This window comes from Oncorhynchus tshawytscha, linkage group LG06 (assembly GCF_018296145.1).
Source record: "Oncorhynchus tshawytscha isolate Ot180627B linkage group LG06, Otsh_v2.0, whole genome shotgun sequence".
NCBI classification, from domain to species: Eukaryota; Metazoa; Chordata; class Actinopteri; order Salmoniformes; family Salmonidae; genus Oncorhynchus; species Oncorhynchus tshawytscha.
Window position 1 is genome coordinate 43,927,994 of NC_056434.1, and position 20,478 is coordinate 43,948,471.

Sequence of the window (20,478 nt, forward strand, 5' to 3'; positions counted from 1 at the left end):
CAGAAGCATATGGAGAGGGGAACATTCCTTTGACATTTACAGGTAATTTAAACCTGATGGGCCACTGTTTGAACCTGGTTTATATGGCTTCTGGGCCTGGGCAAGTGTTGCCTGCTGCCTTGGTGAAATGAGAACAGAGGCCTATCACATGGGAATTGCTCCTCAGGAGTTGAACGCGGCTGAGTGACGAAAGGTCACCGTGTCAAAGGTCACAATGCCAAAATCTCCAGGAAGAGCCTTGAGCTAACGAACGCCACATCTATAATGCACTACTTAGGCTAGATTAACTGAGCAAATTATTATGATTCTGTATTTGCGCCCAATTGAGGACAAGGCAAATTAATCAGATCAATGGGCTAAATTCATATCCAAATAACAGTTAAGACATTTCTTTGATTTTCTACCTGTAGTGACCCTGGATGGGGACAGATGTGACAAGGCTGTGTGAGGGCTAGGGTTAGTGGGCTTAGGAGTGGGGCTGTAACATGTTGAGGGGGCCTCAGGCGTCTGGCCTGGAGGAAACCCGACCGTCACCCAGCATCCCCATAATCTGCTCCAGGGGTCCCCAACTTCCCACCAACATGTGCTCCAGGGGTCCCCAACTTCCCACCAACATGTGCTCCAGGGGTCCCCAACTTCCCACCAACATGTGCTCCAGGGGTCCCCAACTTCCCACCAACATGTGCTCCAGGGGTCCCCAACTTCCCACCAACATGTGCTCCAGGGGTCCCCAACTTCCCACCAACATGTGCTCCAGGGGTCCCCAAATTCCCACCAACATGTGCTCCAGGGGTCCCCAACTTCCCACCAACATGTGCTCCAGGGGTCCCCAACTTCCCACCAGGGTGAGGGTAGGCAACAACATCTCCTCCCCGCTGATCCTCAACACTGGGGCCCCACAAGGGTGCGTTCTGAGCCCTCTCCTGTACTCCCTGTTCACCCACGACTGCGTGGCCACGCACGCCTCCAACTCAATCATCAAGTTTGCGGACGACACAACAGTGGTAGGCTTGATTACCAACAACGACGAGACGGCCTACAGGGAGGAGGTGAGGGCCCTCGGAGTGTGGTGTCAGGAAAATAACCTCACACTCAACGTCAACAAAACTAAGGAGATGATTGTGGACTTCAGGAAACAGCAGAGGGAACACCCCCATCCACATCGATGGAACAGTAGTGGAGAGGGTAGCAAGTTTTAAGTTCCTCGGCATACACATCACAGACAAACTGAATTGGTCCACTCACACAGACAGCATCGTGAGGAAGGCGCAGCAGCGCCTCTTCAAACACAGGAGGCTGAAGAAATTCGGCTTGTCACCAAAAGCACTCACAAACTTCTACAGATGCACAATCGAGAGCATCCTGGCGGGCTGTATCACCGCCTGGTATGGCAACTGCACCGCCCTCAACCGTAAGGCTCTCCAGAGGGTAGTGAGGTCTGCACAACGCATCACCGGGGGCAAACTACCTGCCCTCCAGGACACCTACACCACCCGATGCTACAGGAAGGCCATAAAGATCATCAAGGACATCAACCACCCGAGCCACTGCCTGTTCACCCCGCTGTCATCCAGAAGGCGAGGTCAGTACAGGTGCATCAAAGCTGGGACCGAGAGACTGAAAAACAGCTTCTATCTCAAGGCCATCAGACTGTTAAACAGCCACCACTAACATTGAGTGGCTACTGCCAACCACTGTCAATGACACTGACTCTACTCCAGCCACTTTAATCATGGGAATTGATGGGAAATTATGTAAATATATCACTAGCCACTTTAAACAATGCTACCTTATATAATGTTACTTACCCTACATTATTCATCTCATATGCATACGTAGATACTGTACTCTATATCATCGACTGCATCCTTATGTAATACATGTATCACTAGCCACTTTAACTATGCCACTTGGTTTACATACTCATCTCATATGTATATACTGTACTCGATATCATCTACTGTATCTTGCCTATGCTGCTCTGTACCATCACTCATTCATATATCCTTATGTACATATTCTTTATCCCCTTACACTGTGTATAAGACAGTAGTTTTTTTTTGGAATTGTTAGTTAGATTACTTGTTCGTTATTACTGCATTGTCGGAACTAGAAGCACAAGCATTTCGCTACACTCGCATTAACATCTGCTAACCATGTGTATGTGACAAATAAAATTTGATTTGTTTTGATTTGACATGTGCTCCATAGTTGTAAAAAAAGAAAAAAAAGCACAAAACATGTTTTGTGTTTTACCGCAAGAATGCAGGCCTTTACTTCTTAAAAGACATTCCCCTCTCTGCTGCTCTTTATAGCTGCAGATTGGACCTAATGCCAAGGCCCACAGGCTTCATTTGAGAACCTTTAATGGCTTCAATGTGTGACTACTGGAAACACCAATATTGTTTTCAGATAGGTTTTTAGGTATCTAGATACTAAGAAAGGCAGCGCTGGAAATACACTGGAAACAAAGTAGGAATTCTGTAGCCAAACCTGAGTCCCCATTCCCCCACTGCCACCCCTTCAAGTCCGACACAAACAGGCTCCTGAACAGCTTCTTCCCCAAGCCATAAGACTGCTAAATCACTAACAAAATGGCTAGTTGACCCTTGTATTTGATTTTTGCACTGTCTCTATGCCCACTCACAGGGCCCTACACACACACACACACACACTGACGCACGCGCACACACGCACACACACACACACACACACACCATACTAACGCTACACACACGCCCATCCACTCGCAATCATCATATACGCTGCTGCTACTCTGTTTATCTTATACCTGATGCCTAGTCACCTTACCCTTATACAGTACAGTATCTACCCCTACCACTCCAGTATCCCTGCACATGGGGTAGCAGGTAGCCAAGTGGTTAGAGTGTTGGACTGGTAACCAAAAGGTTGCGAGATCAAATCCCTGAGCTGACAAGGTAAAAATATTTTGTTCTGCCCCTGAACAAGGCAGTTAACCCACTGTTCCTAGGCAGTCATTAAAAATAAGAATGTGTTCTTAACTGACTTGCCTAGTTAAATAAAGGTAAAATATATATTTTTTAATTGTAAATATGGTCCTGGAACTGACTGACCCTGTATATAGCATTCTTACTTCTCATGTTCTTATTATTTTTATCCCTCATGTGTTTTTGTTCTACCTTATGTTATTTTTAGTCCTACACTGATATTGTTGACGTTATTGTTGGGTTCAGAGCTAAAAACGCGTTTCACTGTACTTGTGCACGTTAAAACTTGAAACTGAAACGGAACTCCACCCAAAGACAGCCACATCTATAAAGATGATTTTGACAGTCTAATCAAACAGCCATGTGAGGAGGAACCACGCTGCTCGGATTATCCACGGGCATCCACCGTGACGTCACAGCGCCCAAAGGAGGAAGTCGAGCAGACTGCCAAAACCAGAGGGAAAAATGTGTGAAACCGTGGAATTTTTGAACTACTGTACCACACTAGGCAGTGCTAGTCTGTGCCGAGACCGAGGCTGAGACAGCATGCTGTGTGTTTAGGAGGCGTGTCATGCCCTACCCTGGAGGGTATGCCCAACCCATGACCCGATGTAGAACCCATGACCCATGACCCCATGTTGAGCAATGTCATGTTTGAGCATCACAAGGTGCTATCCCATTCCCTTTGGCTATAGTTCTAAGAGTGACACCCACATTAATAGATACATCATTGTTCAATATACACAAATTCCAGATGAAATTAGAAATAACTGGCTAAGAGAAGATCGCAATGTGAGTCAGGAGGGCTGGATGATGAGCGGAGGGGTGCAGGAAGGGAAGAAAAGGGAGAGAGGGGGTCAGGGATAGAATGAAGGGGCTGTGGAGGACAGGGGTGTGTGTGTGTGTGTGTGTGTTTCCTGTGTCCTGGTGAGCTACTCTGAGAGAAAAGATGAATGGGAGAGAGGGAGAGGGGCAGCTTGCCAAGAAAAGCAGACAAAAACGAGGAAACAGTATTCTAGCCCCTCCGTCTCCCCCTTCCTCTCTTCCTGTCTCAGCCTGCTGTGTGCTAGAACAGAGAAGGACCTTCTGCGCGTTGAGCTTCAATGGATGTTTCAGATTAATGGAGCTACAGTATGTCTTCTGTCAAACCACTTTCTATAGTCCTACCTTTCACTGGCAATGCTTCCGGCTTCTTGGATGTTGAGAATCAAAACAGACGCACCAAATGGCAGACGGTAGCACCGTAGATGTCAGCAAAGCAAAAAAAAACAGCGACAGAGAATCCCTCAGGTCTTACAGGAAATCCCAACAAATCGAAAACCTCCTAAAAACACAGTTTTCATTCTTCCCCCGTGCCAGCCTCTTGCCCATCATGGCTTGGCGTGAAGTCTCACTAACTGGCTGCTGTGCCCGACTGGCTGCTCTCTGTGCCACACCAGGTGTATCTAAGGCTATACACAAATTCCTCTGGGCGGCGGCAGGCGGCGGGAGACGGTGACTTGGCCCCCTTGCATGTCCCCTCTGAAAACCTCCGGCTCTGGACACCACAGATGACAGTGGGGTGCCAAGGGGCGGTGTAGGCATCGGCAGCCAGGCTTTACTTCATATTTTGCCTGGCCATCTCCGTCCCAGCTCCGTGCCATCTCCCCAGCCGGCGCGCCAAACCAAATGTGTGTGCACTTTTCCTACTCCGTTTCGTACCACACTGATGACTGCGTTCAAATCGATCATTGAGGTGGCGGTAGCCATTAGGATCGGAGCATTAAGTGGCGGAGCTTGGAAAAGGTGTGAAATGACACAGCCAGTAATCACCAACTCCTGTTTTTCTGTTATAGCGAGACCATAGACAGAGCAGTGCTAAGTCATTGTCAAGCATCTTCTTTCCAAAAATGCTGTTCTGGCAGACCAGTCTACTGTAGCAGCGTTGTACTAAAGCTCCTCGGACTCGTGGCATACGTTGCATCACAAGGGGCGTCCCTGCTCTGGTGTTTTCTGAATCCATGGCCTGTCTGCATCCAGGAATGTGAGGAACTGATCATGGAGCCAGCAGTCAACTCCCTTGCCTCAGACCTAACACCCCTGGGTCCCAACACACACACAGAGGGCCTGTGCTGCTTAGGCCAGCTATTTGTTTTTCCTCGGCTACGGAGCAAGACTTCAGCAGAGATGCATTATTGGGCATGAGAGAGAGGGGGTAATCATCGCAAGTGAGGCGGGACACTGGCCATGCTTCCCTGGTGTCCCTTTTCACACTTCAACAGCTTTCTCCCCTCCTATCCTCCTCTCCCCACAGCGGGAAAGGCCTTGTGAGGCTCAGAGTCCGTCTCTTGCTCTGTCTGGCGTTAAGTTTAGCCAGAGAGGGCCAACCAGAACAGAGGCCCATGCAGCCTTGGCCTCCCACCCTCATGCCCCTAGGTCTCCTCTTCCCCAAGCCACAGCAGGGTGGGCTGGCATTACAGGCCCCCATTCAGGACAGAGCAGGCAGCCCTCAGGTCACTCAGTCCGGCCTCCCAGGAGGAATGCCCACAACACACGATCCAGGAATGTTAGGATGCTACCAACAGACGAGGTTAGCGCCTGACATCAGGGAGTCTGTTTTAAATGACAGCACTGTTAACCACCCCCACCCCGCACACCCGCCCTCCCTCACCAACCCCCATCCTGCAGACCCTTCCCCCACCCCCGCAGATAACCCAGCTAGCTCCGCCCCGCTCCCCTTCTGACGAAAGCCAGGCACAGGAGCCAGCTGAGGCCCAGCCTGGATGTCTGTGTTTGGACTGAGCTGAGCGCCCCTCCACCACCACCCCGCCACAGTGCTGCTCTCCCCCCAGAACCACACATAGGGCGGCCTGGCTCTGCTTCCCCAGTTTGCGTGGATTAACAGCTCTTTTATATCAGGCGTGGGCTGCTGCCTGGGCTGTCAGAAACTAACCTGGATTGAAGGGGGAAACCACAGGATGTCATTTCACTACCTTTGCATAGCAACTCCATGCAGATGTGGCATGTGACCTTTTAGGATGAATTAGGTGAAACATGAGCTACGCTTCGATTGACAGACCCTGTCAAAGGCTGTCTATCAATCGTAAATCAGTGGTTGAGGTATTTCTGTATGGGCTGGCGCAGCGGTCTAAGGCACTGCATCTCAGTGCAAGAGGCGTCATAACAGTTCCTGGTTCGAATCCAGGCTGTATCACATCCGGCCATGATTGGGAGCCCCATAGGGCGGCGCACAATTGGCCCAATAAAAAATAAATCATAATTTGTAGGAGATGCTGATTGGCTGAATGGATCAAAGACTTAGTTGTGGTTCAACTTTGACTCACATATTTCAAATGAACTTTACTGTAAGTGCAGGTACTCAGATATACCCAACTGAATAATGCTTCTGAGAAAGAGTCCGTGAATAGACGTCAACCTCTGCTCTTACTCTACTTGATCAGGCTGAGAAAATATCCACGAAAAAAATAAAACATCATTTGAAAGAGCATTCTCCTAAATCAGATTTGGATAGAAAGACAGGTCACTCACCACTTCAGTGTTGGTGATTTTGGCCAGCAGGTCTGTGAGACTGTCCCCCCACTGTGACTGGTCACCCGAGTCCAACTGGAGGCCACAGATAGCCGCTCCCACACTGCCTGTGGCGATCATGGACGGGGGGTACATTGCGAAGTTGAAGTCTGTTGGAGGACAAAAAAAACATGCTGATGAGTCATATGCAAATACACACGCATGAAAAAGTTGTACTTTAAGGCTAAATGGCTGTAATGGAGGAAGCATTTGTCCATCTGCTCAAAAACAGTTCTATAGAGGTAAAACCGATTTCAAAAAGGTACCCAGCAGTAAAGCTTTAAAACATGTCCATTTTAGAGGAACATATCCCCAGTTCAAACACCTTTACACTGGTTCACACTTCCAGAGATACACACCACACACACACACACTACAGGTGAGCCATCAAATGCCACTACATTTAATGAGTGAGACGTGAATAGTTTTCTTCAAGGGACACAATAGGGGTACAGACAGTATGCTCCCCCTAGAGACAATCTGATTGGCTAATCTGGCGGTCATAAATAATCCCCTTTAGCTCTGGCTCCCACTAATGACCAGGGCCCTGTGTAATGAGGGTTGTAAAAAAGAGCTGAAAGGCAAAACCCCAAACCCCCCTGCTCCTCCACCCTTCTGCCCCAATCACCTTCCCTGGTCTGGCACCTTTTCTTCCAGCTCCTGAGTAAACCGTGCGCTGGCTGAAAAAAAGCCCCATAGCGCTTAGAAAGGGTGGGATAAAGATCCACAGTCCCTCTGCCAATGCTCACTGCTGTAGGTCCTTTTTCCACGTGTGGTCACAGGCGTGCGTCTCAAAGACCAACAACCTTGTTAGCTCCCCTCACTGTCATTCATAATGCAAATAAGACAGCTTCGTGAATGGCCCAGGAGACCAGGAAGGGAGAAAAAAAAATCCTTCTACTCCTTTAAGCCTGTCCCCCCCCAATTTCTCAATTTCTTCCCTCCATCACTCCACTGTCTATCCCTCTTCTCCTGTATTTTTGTCCCTTCTTTCCAGAAACAAGCTGGTTGAGGTGACATACATGCCCAGCTCCTTGTTACTACAACAGCCAGTGACCTGTGTTATCGGAGCTCCTATTTATTTGCATATTGATTGAGTGCAGCCAGCGGCAGGCCTGAGAGAGGAAAGGCAGGAGAGTGTGTGGCTCCATTGTCTGAAATCATCACCTCATCTCACCCAATTGAGAGACCAGGCAACAGACCCTCTCCACTGATACCAATTCTATCCGACGGCTGTACAAAGAGTAGTGGGGGGAGTAGGGACAAGTGGGAGAGTAGGGGACAAGGAGGGAGGAGCGGGTGTGGGGGGACAACGCTCTGCTGCACATTGCTCTCTAGTCCGTGTCCGGACCCTTTTGAGTTTTTGGTAGAAGAAAAATGTAGCCCTCCCACCTCCCCCCACAGCTATCACTGTAGCCGGACCACCTATGGGCTTGAGGAGTGGACAGGGCCATAGAGAAACAGCCGGCACATTTACATATTGCCATACTCCACAGCAGAAGCAAACTGTGTGTGTGGCTCTGAAGGGGAGTGCTTCCTTTTCTCTTTATTCTCTCTCCAAATCAAAGAGGTAGGTCCTTTGATAGCAGCCTTTTAAACGTGCGGAGCCAGGCGCTTTCTCATGTTGTGGCTCAGTGTTGACAAATAAATGAACTTATTATACACCCCTGGGTTAGCTGCTGGGCCACTGCCACGGGCCGATTTATTAAAGACAACGTCCAGCCAACAGGAACGAGGGCAGAGAACCCAGAGCTTTACATCACGACTTTAACAGCAGAGCATTCTATAGTAAAAAAAGGGACAAAGGCATACATGGACCTATTGTAAGCCTATATGTGCGCACGCTCACGAATACACAAAATAAGCAAGGGGCCTAAGTGGAGCAGTGGGCAGCAAGCAGATTTTTGGCCCCCGGAGGACAAGACAGGTCTGTTGCAGAACAAGGGGCATACGCGTGCAGCCGACGGAGCCTGTCACTCTGGGGCTGGTGGGTCAGTGGTGACTGCTGCATGTAGTGGGGGAAGAATGGCCGTATTTTAGGCTAGCCTCATTGATATTCATGCAGAAGATAAACAGTGTATGTAGCCTGAGTGGGGACGCCTGCGATGGAAAGCTCCCTGAGAGCAGCGGCTGGCTGGCCCGGCCTTCAGATCTCTCACCCCCGTTCAATGGCTCATTCTCCTCCCCCCTCCACAGCATCCATCCCTAGGCCTCCACTCCTTTCCACTCTGCTCACCCAGCCTGCCTGCCTGGCCTGCCATGCTCACCAGGGCCAACTCCTGGGTGGGTGAGATGCACTGTTTACACATTTAAACTTGAGTAACAGCCAAAAAGTTTTTAAAAAATAATGTCTAGCGCAACAAATCAAAAGCCTGTGTTCTATACAGATGTGTATTATTAAAGTGTGTTATTATTTTCCTTACTAGGTACATTTTGAGGACCTGGGCTCTATTGATTCATTAAGGTCATAGACAAACATCATTTTGGGGCCTGGCATTATGCTGTTTCTCACCACTAATGGAGAGGGCAAGGTAGCCAACACAACGTTCACAGACATTTAGATAGACTGTAAACTAGCATGGGTTAGAGAGATGAGGCACTACAGGCTTCACAACTGTGAACTTTGACTTGTATTGCAGTATGCTTACTGTAGCATAGAAAGAGAAAGTTCCTTTCCTATGAAATATTCATCTGCCACTCTTATCTTCGCAGGTTTCATAACGTTGCCTATTCCATAATAGCAGATCGACTCCAACTGAAAAAAAGAAACCCTGAAAGACGAAAGGAGTTTTGGGTCACCACAGCACAGCCCCAAAGGCACAGTGATTTGCCAGAAACAAAAACAGGAATCCTCCTTAACGGTTGGATCCTGTAACAACTTGCTTCAGTGTTGCACCACCGCGACCCAGAGACTTGAGCAACAGCACTCTGGCTTAGCGTGGGAGGACGCAGACCCCTCCGAACTGGAAGAATATGAATTGGCAGCTTTTGTTTGGAGCCCAGTTAGAATCCCTCATCCCTGGCTTTCTGTTGTTGTGTTTTGTTTCTAGACAGGATTCAACCGATAAGATTGGATAAACAGCTGACCCGAGGCATCTTTACCCAGAAACCCCAGCTGTGCTCAGGGAGATTTCTCATGTCATGAGAACAACATTCAGGTCAAACTCAAAACCCACCAGCCACTAACATTTACTTTACTTCCAAACCTCAGATGTTATTCCTCGTGGATAATGTCCGCCCCCTTAGAAAAAAACTCCTAACATACACCTTAGCCAAGTACATCTAAACTCAGTTTTCACAATTCCTGACATTTAATCCTAGTACAAATCCCCCTCTTAGGTCAGTTAGGATCACCACTTTATTTTAAGAATGTGAAATGTCAGAAAAATAGTAGAGAGAATGATTTAATTCAGCTTTTATTTCTTTCATCACATTCCCAGTGGATCAGACATTTACATACACTCAAATAGTTTTTGGTAGCATTACTTTTAAATTGTTTAACTTGGGTCAAACGTTTCGGGTAGCCTTCCACAAGCTTCGCACAATAAGTTGGGTGATTTTGGCCCATTCCTCCTGACAGAGCTGGTGTAACTGAGTCAGGTTTGTAGGCCTCCCCGCTCGCACACTTTTTTAGTTCTGCCCACACATTTTCTATAGGGTTGAGGTCAGGGCTTTGTGATGGCCACTCCAATACCTTGACTTTGTTGTCCTTAAGCCATTTTGCCACAACTTTGGAAGTATGCTTGGGGTCATTGTACATTTGACCCATTTGGAAACAAGCTTTAACTTCCTGGCTGATGTCTTGAGATGTTGCTTCAATATATCCACATACTTTTACGTCCTCATGATGCCATCTATTTTGTGAAGTGCACCAGTCCCTCCTGCAGCAAAGCACCCCCACAACATGATGCTGCCACCCCCGTGCTTCACGGTTGGGATGGTGTTCTTCGGCTTGCAAGCCTCCCCCTTATTCCTCCAAACATAATGATGGTCATTATGGCCAAACAGTTCAATTTTTGTTTCATCAGACCAGAGGACATTTCTCCAAAAAGTATGATCTTTGTCCCCATGTGCAGTTTCAAATTGTAGTCTGGCTTTTTTATGGCTGTTTTGGAGCAGTGGCTTCTTCCTTGCTGAGCGGCCTTTCAGGTTATGTCGATATAGAACTGGTTTTACTGTGGATATAGATACGTTTGTCCCTGTTTCCTCCAGCATCTTCACAAAGTCCTTTGCTGTTGTTCTGGGATTGATTTGCACTTTTCACACCAAAGTACGTTCATCTCTAGGAGACAGAACTCGTCTCTTTCCTGAGCTGTATGACGGCTGCGTGGTCCCATGGTGTTTATACTTGCGTACTATTGTTTGTACAGATGAACCGTGGTACCTTCAGGTGTTTGGAAATTGCTCCCAAGGATGAAACAGACTTCTGAAGGTCTACAGTTTTTTTCCTGATGTCTTGGCTGATTTCTTTTGATTTTCCCATGATGTCAAGCAGACGCACTGAGTTTGAAGGTAGGCCAATTGACTCAAATGATGTCAATTAGCCTATCAGACGCTTCTAAAGCCATGGCATCATTTTCTGGAATTTTCCAAGCTGTTTAAAGGCACAGTAAAATTAGTGTATGTAAACTTCTGACCCACTGGAATTGTGATACAGTGAATTATAAGTGAAATAATATGTCTGTAAACAATTATTTGAAAATTACTTCTGTTATGCACAAAGTAGATGTCCTAACCGACTTGCCAAAACTATAGTTTGTTAACAAGAAATTTGTGGAGTGGTTGAAAAAAAAGTTTTAATGACTCCAACCTAAGTGTATGTAAACTTCTGACTTCAACTGTACAAGTACAACTTCCGACTACACCCGACACAGCCAGAAGAGGACTGGCCACCCCTTATAGCCTGGTTCCTCTCTAGGTTTCTTCCTAGGTTTTGGCCTTTCTAGGGAGTTTTTCCTAGCCACCGTGCTTCTACACCTGCATTGCTTGCTGTTTGGGGTTTTAGGCCGGGTTTCTGTACAGCACTTTGAGATATCAGCTGATGTACGAAGGGCCATATAAATTAATTTGATTTGAAGTAGGTAGAGGCTCAAATCAGAGACTTGCTAGGACAAGTGCAACGTCTACAAATGAATTCCTTGGACTTATCGTGGATGTATGGGCGAACTGCTCCCAGTCTTTCAGATGAGGTGCTGATTACCACAGTAAAGTGAGGCTAGCTCAGGACATACCATTCTATGACACATGGTGTATCACATTCCTGTGTGCATACTGTGAGAAAACTTCCTCCATTCCTCCATTGATGCTGAAGACGTCAATGGAGTTGGAGCGGACGGAGACAGAGACGGAGAGAGGATCGTTGGATGGAGGAGAAGGAGGAGGGCAATTTATTGGATGCTCTGACTAATCAAATCGGAAGCTTTTTCAGTTAACAAACACTGGTAATAAAGATGAAGGACCTCTGCCATGCAGTCCAGTAGAGTCTGAATCGTATCTCACTAGAGAAGCTATGGGACTCTCCAACTCTCCATCCAACAGGTATTCAGGAAGAAAATGAGAGGGCATATTTGAGATACCTAACGACTGACTCTCCCTACCTACCTAACGACTGACTCTCCCTACCTACCTAACGACTGACTCTCCCTACCTACCTAATGACTGACTCTCCCTACCTACCTAACGACTGACTCTCCCTACCTACCTAACGACTGACTCTCCCTACCTACCTAATGACTGACTCTCCCTACCTACCTAACGACTGACTCTCCCTACCTACCTAACGACTGACTCTCCCTACCTACCTAACGACTGACTCTCCCTACCTACCTAACGACTGACTCTCCCTACCTACCTAACGACTGACTCTCCCTACCTACCTAACGACTGACTCTCCCTACCTACCTAACGACTGACTCTCCCTACCTACCTAATGACTGACTCTCCCTACCTACCTAACGACTGACTCTCCCTACAGCAGGAAACATATTTACACGGTATTCTACACTCTAATCAAGTGCTTGGAGATCCCAAGAGTGTCCAAACAGGCTAACTGACAACCTGATGGGGTCTAACAGATCCATTGTGTTACTCCATCTTGCCTATTAACCCGGGTGGACTTCAGGGGTTCGTGACACACATGTTTAGGTCACGGTCACACTAACTGCTGTCGAAGCCACATCTCCTTGCATGTTGCAGCAGGTCTCTTCGACCATGTTTGACCACACGGTGCGGTATCTCTCAGGATGACTCCAGTAGAGTAGGATAGATCTGATTATCATCAGACATGTTCAGGCCTATCTGTTTCGTTCCCCAACCCCGTCTTTAAGTCTATTGAAAGAGAATGGGACAAGAGACCAGGGGGAGGGGGAGGGGGGACAAGCAGTGCTTGGTGTCTCCTCTGTGGAAGAAGGAGGCCATAATCTCCCTTAATGAGCTTGTTTCTCCACCATTATCCTGTAGGCTGCCCTGGGGAGAAGCTGGTGTTTCCTATGGAGTGCCCCCGCTGTGCTGACCCTTACATGCTTCTGCATATGAAATGTAGGGCCAGATCTTTGTCTCCTTTCTCCTGGGCTCTAGCAGAGCCCTAGACTATTTGCATAGTGCTGAATGGACCCTCCCGCGTTATTAATTAATACTGAAACGACCTGCGCCGCCTGGCCCGCCGTCGCCATCTGACCAGATCCCCACCGAGTGCCTCGAACGGAACTTTTCCATCAAAAGAGAGGAACCATTAAAATGAGAGGCGTTTTTGTCTCTCCACCTCTCCTCTCTCTTACTCCCTTGAAAACAGAAGGCTTGGTTTATGCAAGTTTCCCAAGAAGAGGGGGTGGAGGTGGGGGTGAGTTCAATCTTTTCTATGCATGAAATACTGAGGCCCCAGGTGATCCTTTGTCAACTCTCTTGCAAATAGCAAAGCCTTAGAAACCTCCTCTTCCAGCGTCACCTTCTCAGCATGTTTGGAGGGGGATTCTCTGGGAGGATTCTCACCAGATAGTTGAGTTGATTTATGGCTGGGAACGTTGCACAAAATGGGTTTTGAATTCCCAGAGATCTTCGGATGCAACAAATTGTTCAACTCACTCTTTGCCTGGATACAGATCTGAGTTCTGAGGAGAGTATTCAGACAAAATGGCTTGCTGCTAATCCCAGTTATCTGCGACAAGGCTCCCTTCTACAAGACGTCGGGAAGACATCTTCCTCCACGAGACTCGTATGTGTATATCCACTGCCTCATTGAAGCAATTAAGGACAAAGTGCACTGGGAGCCTTGCACAATGTTGCTTTGGGAATAGGTCCGATCACTGACACAGTCGTTCCTCACAGTAATCTCTCCATTGGCACAGAAGAGAAAGAAGGAGAAAATGAGAAAGAGAGAGGTAGGAAGAGAGAGAGAGAGAGAGAGAGAGAGAGAAAGTGAGAGAGAGAAATGGAGAACAAGAGAGAGGCAGGAAAAGAGAGTGAAAGAGAGTGAGAGAGTAGAGTGAGAGAGAGTAGAGTGAGAGATGGAAAATTCCATGTCTTCAATGGGACTCTGGCCAGTTCCCATGGAGACCATCAATGTGCTCTCCGTCTTTCACAACATACACTATCAATTGCACAATCAGAAAAGGGATTCCACATCAAAAGTGGCAATGTTTAGAGACCTGTCACCCTAGCTCCCTTCCATCCATCCATACACACACTCCTCTACAACCACATGGATCTCTCCCATAAAGGAGTGTAAGGGAGCATTCCTGTGGGGCCAGAGGTGGAACACTGGGGTGGAGTCCGGGGGGGCCTGGGAGGGAGAGGGAAGCCTTGCTGCAGCTCTGGATCCCATTACCCCCCATACTGCTGGGGTGTGTGCTGGGAGAACCTGCCCCACAAACACTCCCTGAACATGGGAAAGTCATCATGCCCCCAAGCAGTAGGGAGGCGTGAGAAGATGGGGAGACGAAGAGAGCGATGACGACATTACGTGCCTCACTATCCGGCACTGCAGGAACAATATACTCCTCCTCTTTCTCTTTTTTTTGCTCTCGCCCTCCTCCTCCTCTCCAGTTCTTCAGATCATATCTCCTGTCACTCCCACGGCTCGATGTTTGATCTTAAAGAAACAATCCAACCTGGAGAGCAGAGGAGACAATGTCCAGGCCCCACCCCCGTCAGATCGTCCCTTAGTCGTGGAGCACACGGGAACACGCAAATGTCCCTTAAACCAGGCCCCTGCCCTTTGAAGTGTCACTCCATTCTCTATTAGCCACTGATATGCCTCGAGAACATGACCGTACCAGACGCCACAGCCGGGAGAGAGAAACATGACGGACGCAGACATGAGACTCTCACAGGTACACGTCCTCCATGACACATGCTTTTCTAGGCCGCACACATTTACACAAGGAGGTAATACATCTCACGTAAGTTATAAGGCGCGACGACACTGCGTGACGGGGCCCACAAAGCAACCTGAATGGGGCTCCTCCAGTCATTGTTGATCAGAATGGGATTTTGATTTTTGCGTCGAGAGAAGGGGAGACGAGGATATTTTGCAACAGCTGCAACTATGTTGACGCAAGACATCAGCACCTAAATGACTTGGCTGCACATCCATTATTCACTCTGACTTGCAAAACGTGGCTCGGGAGCCCAAAAAATAAACGCAAGACAAAAGTGATATCAGATGGCAACCCACATCCCCATTGGCTCATCTTTTGAGAACGTAAATGTTTCGAATCAAATGCTATCATTGTCCCCCAGAGAGACTTTAGTAACAATACAGAATGCAACATTGTTTCCTGTCGTACCTGTAGCACAGAGGGCAATGAAGGTCTGCACGTGTTTGCGTATCAGCACTAACTTCTCTTCGGGCAATGGCAGCTTCCTCACAATGTGCTCTATGAAGTCATTTGGAGTGACAGCCGCCAGGTTCCACTTCAACTTCCCCAGCACCACCAGCTCCCACTCCTAAAACAGAAAGTGAGAGAGAGGAGAGACTGTGTTAGGATGAGAGAGGCTATTAGGCTAAACATTCTGTATATACATGGCACCACCCTGGCTGACACCGAGCCAGCCCCGAGGAGGCTGTACTGTATGTGGCAGGCTGTCTCTTTGCCTGTGTGAGCCCCTAGCCTTGCCCTACCCTGGCCTACCCAGCATAGAAGGTGGAGTGGTTGAGAAGAGAAAGATCATTATTATATTACTCTCCCTGGCTAGGAAAAAGAGCAAAGCAGGCTGGCTGAGGCAACAGCAGCTCTGACACCCGAACGCAGGTGACCTCACAACATTCGTCTAGTAGTTTGGCATCTGGGACTTTCCTCCGGAGAGACCTGTGAGGTCTGGGGATTGGATGGGGGTGGAGGGGGACTCTGAGACTAGCTCTTACTAACATGCTCAAGCCAACAGAGGCAATGAATGGGTTCCTAGCTATATGGCTGACCTTTTGGTCAACTGTCTATGCAGAATGAATGAATGGGTTCCTAGCTATATGGCTGACCTTTTGGTCAACTGTCTATGCAGAATGAATGACACAGTATCAATTTTACATGTACAAATGCATGAGAAAAAATGCACAGCAAATAGGTTAGCACAGGATAGCATGGTTTTACCTTCGTCATTAGCTGCTGGGAGCCATTCCATTTTCCACAGTTATGGCCTGCTTTGCTACTTTGGGCACCTAACAATTCATTCCACCCCATCTATATGAACATTGATACTGGCTCTGTATTCGATAATGTTAAACAAATGCCAAACAGAGCTAATTTACAACGATTTATAGCTCACCAGGAACACAGACAAAACAACTCTATACCTAATGTTGGACATTAACAGCATAAAAGTAGATGCTTCAAATAAAACAAATGCAACACTATAAGTGACAGATTCACCAGACCAGTAATAGCCAATGACATTTAGGCCGAGCTTAATTTACATGGGGGGTGGGGGGGTGGGTGTTATGTTTGAGTTGTACGGTTGCCCTCGCTTTCTTAGAGAAGAAATGGTGAGTAACGGAAGGAGCTGGTGACTAATTTGGGGGGAATTGTGTGGTTCGGACTGTCCTTGTGACTAGTAGCTAGTGATTTCCCCCTTCAGAAAGCCACATGGTTCTTAGTCATGAGATGACGCCGGTCCAATGTGGCAGCAATTAACTGCTCTCAGGGCTCCATGACACGGTAACTCTGGACCAATGACTAAATTCGATTCCCAATCTCAGGTGAACTGTATCTCTCCTCTCTTCTGAAAGGGGACCACACACTGGATGGTGCAAGCGGCACTTAACATCCAGACGATACTTCCCTATGATATCCCCACTTCAGTTTCACAGGGTGTTGCATTTCCCTATCAACTTACATAGAACGGTTGCAAACTGCTAAGGTTCAGTGTGTCACTTCTTAACAATACCACAGATACCGCTGTGAAAGAGACCATTGACAAATTTGATTCTGCGGTTAGAATTCAAGGACTCAATTAGGAATTGTATAGATAGATGGCCCTGACTACGACCTAACTCTTGTCCGCACTCCACAGTGCGGAGTGTCTCCCTCTCTCTCTCCCAGACAGAGAGACAGATAGAGACAGACAGAGAGACAGAGACAGACAGAGAGACAGAGAGAGAGAGAAAGAGACAGAGAGAGAGAGAAAGAGAGAGATGGAGAGAGAGAGAGAGAGAGAGAGAGACAAACAGAGAGGGAGACAGAGAGAGACAGAGAGAGAGAGAGAGAGAGAGAAGGAGAGGGAGAGAGACAAACAGAGGGAGACAGAGAGAGACAGAGAGAGAGAGAGAGAGAGAGAGAGAGAGAGAGAGAGAAGAGAGAGAGAGACAGAGACAAACAGAGAGAGAAGGAGAGAGAGAGAGACAAACAGAGAGAGAGAGAGAGAGAGACAAACAGAGAGGGGAGAGAGAGAGAGAGAGAGAGAGAGAGAGAGAGAGAGAGAGAGAGAGAGAGAGAGAGAGAGAGAGAGAGAGAGAGAGAGAGAAGGAGAGAGGGAGAGAGACAAACAGAGAGGGAGACAGAGAGAGACAGAGAGAGAGAGAGAGAGGAGAGAGGGAGAGCTTTGCAACACACCCTCCATGCAGTGCTTCCGGGTCACACCTTCTGGGTGACATTGTGGTTTCTTTTACAAGAAATTGTTACCAAAGATGGGGCCAAAAAACTATCACATGGGCTGAGCAGCTGATCTCCTGTTTCCTGTGCCTATTTGTGAGCCAAAAGACTGCCTTATAGAGAAGTTGGCTGTGAACACACCCAGGCAGCCCACATGAAACCATCTCAAGGACAGGGTTCACCACTTCTCCTCTCACCCAGGCCTAAACAACATGAGTACGGGTGGATACAACCCAACCCGGTTCCCAGCTAAAGGGAGTTCTTCACCTGATGTTAATCCTGCTTCTGTCAGCATGTAATATAATGACAAACAATGATAGATAGTTGCTGAGGTTGTCTCGCCTAGCCAATAAACTGGTCCAGGGCCTGTCATCACAGGGAATGGCTGGCATCTCCAGCCCATACCTACTTAGTAACAAAGAGTTGGGATCAGCAGCACCCCATCTTAATTAACACTGCCGCTGGCTGCAGGAATCAACTGAGGAGCCAGGCCAGGCCCAGGCAGGCCCTGAGCTCTCAGCTTCCACGGCTGAATCATATGTGACTTATTTCACATCACAAGTGGGATTCACTGTTGTTTATTAAATGATGTTTATAAAACGTTGCAGAGGAAATACTTTTCTGATGTGAAAAACAGACTATTTAAATGTTCACCTCCACCGCTTGGGGGTGAACTATCTAACAACTGGTACGTCTGGTCCACCATGACCCTATGACCTTGCCAAGGGCTCTAACTTTGGGGTACCAAGGACTGCAGAAATAACCATAACCAAGACAAGCAGGATGTGATCACACCAGGTCAAGTGAAACCTTGCTGTGAGCACCCACAGCCAATTCATCCAACTAACAAATCTCATGCCGAATTGTAACGTCAAAAGTATTGTATGCATGTAATAAACATCTTTATTCTGCCACATTGGAAAAGGTGCTTTTTGAAGCAGGATCTACAAAAAAACAGTAACAGTGTCCATTCTGTGAGGACAAACCTTGAGTGAAGAAAACTTTTGAGGTTAACGACAAAACTGTGTTTGCCAGGACCATCAAAATGTGAGACTTCCTCTCTGTAGACTACAGCCTCTGAAGATCACTTGCTTGATCCAAAACTTGGCTTCAATTCAACACTGACCTCGACCTACTGCAAATACTTGCCACTAGATGGCGATGGAGACCACTGTACAAAAACCTACTGTACAGTCCAATATTACAGAGCTCTTGGGGGACAAACACTCTGGGTCCTACAGTGATGGGGCCAAAAATGGTCATATAAACAATTGATTTACATGGAATCTAGGTTTGCTGATAAATCTAGGATTGCTGATGATCTCCATGAATCTCCATGCATGTAAATAGGGCCAACATAGTTTTTTACAAGAAAATAATATGAATAAATATAAAAAATATAGGTGGCTTTTGAGATATGGCTCATAGCATAAGCATTGATTACATTAACAATTAGCTATGAGTTTCATAGAAATGTTAACAAATGTCATAATAACAATCTGAAATGGAATCATTTTGTTGGCAGAAACCAACTGCTTACCAGTAACTCCTGTGGTCTGATGGAGTTATCTGTGTAGATGCAGAGTTTCTCTGCAGTTAATGGACGAGTTTCTTTCAGTTTGGATGCAAGGAACATGCAAACTGCTCCAAGAAGTTGCAGATTACACTTTCTGGTTGGAACCACGGCTAAAAATCTGTCCAAGTAGTTCATTGCCAAGGGAAAAACCTCTTCCTCACACTTCTGTTCTTCACAAACCTAGAGAGAGAGGCGACAATGTGACAATGTGCAGCATTTGGCATCATCAAATTCCAGTTATTTCAATTAAAATTTCAATTGTTCAATTCATGTGAAACATAAAAATCATAACGAAATGGTGGAAATAATGTAATAGCCAGATATGCATATCCATTCTTTGAAACGCTTTGGGACTTGGCCAAGAACTGAGCCCAGCCCAGAGTTGTTTGTTGCGACATCATCAATACATTCTAAATGGATTATTTTCTATGTTTGAAAAAGGTCTCCGGCACAGGCTGTCAATGCACTCGACTTCCTTCAGTTCATTCAGTAAGAAATGAATACAAGTCACAATCACCCCAGCCAAAAAACACCCAGGCACCACAGTAGCCTATACGGAAACTCTTTTTTTTCCTTCGTCATATTTTCATAAAATATTTAAAAATATTAATAAATTGTCTACATCTATCGTTTTCACATCATAATGAACACCAATGTCTTTCACATCAGACCCGACAATTGATAAACATGACATTTGAAGTTCAATGCGAAATAATTGTCAAATTGAAAACGAAGTAGCATGCGGTTGCTCTCGAGTGCGTCACCGCCAGTTCGAAATATTTTTTCCTAAATTAATATAAAATCTTTAATGAATCCTAGTTAAATAACTCTTACATGAAAATAAAGCTCAGACGGTCGGGTTTCTTTTCAGACCATTCCCAACTGATTATGTCAAACAAAGTGTAAAAAATCGAACTTAATTCCTGGGTGACGGACTTCAATGCGGAGACCAGAGGAACAAATAGGCCCGCGCCCCTTCCGCGATCCGATATTTAAAAAATAAATAGAAAATGTTTGCTACATATTTCGGCATATTTTCAATTATGACTATGTAGTTTAGACACTGCTCTTTCACTCCGGACACGTTTCAACTGCTGTTATGTCGTTTATGACACTGTAAAATCGTCAGAAAAACTGCAACAGTTCCAATAGAAACCAATATGGCGTTAGAATATAGGCTAGAATAGGGCAAGGATTAACTGCATACGTGTGCATGGAAATATTTTGGCAATCTAAAACATAACAAAATAATCCAGGGCACATTTCATAGATCAGACATATGCAA

The 20,478-nt window shown here is 46.8% G+C and overlaps 1 protein-coding gene across 2 annotated transcripts in view; it reads right to left on the reverse strand.

Annotated features, from left to right (window-relative positions):
* Window positions 1-20,478, reverse strand: part of LOC112252585 (G1/S-specific cyclin-D2) — a 203,656-nt gene that overhangs the window by 5,946 nt on the left and 177,232 nt on the right. For both annotated transcript variants that reach the window (XM_024423928.2, XM_024423927.2), the window contains 3 exons: window positions 19,158-19,373; window positions 15,320-15,479; window positions 6,498-6,646 (listed from right to left, as the gene is read on the reverse strand). In XM_024423928.2, the coding sequence (XP_024279696.1) occupies window positions 6,498-6,646; window positions 15,320-15,479; window positions 19,158-19,328 (480 nt within the window). In that variant the 5' untranslated portion in view covers window positions 19,329-19,373. The remainder of the gene's footprint in view (window positions 1-6,497; window positions 6,647-15,319; window positions 15,480-19,157; window positions 19,374-20,478) is intronic.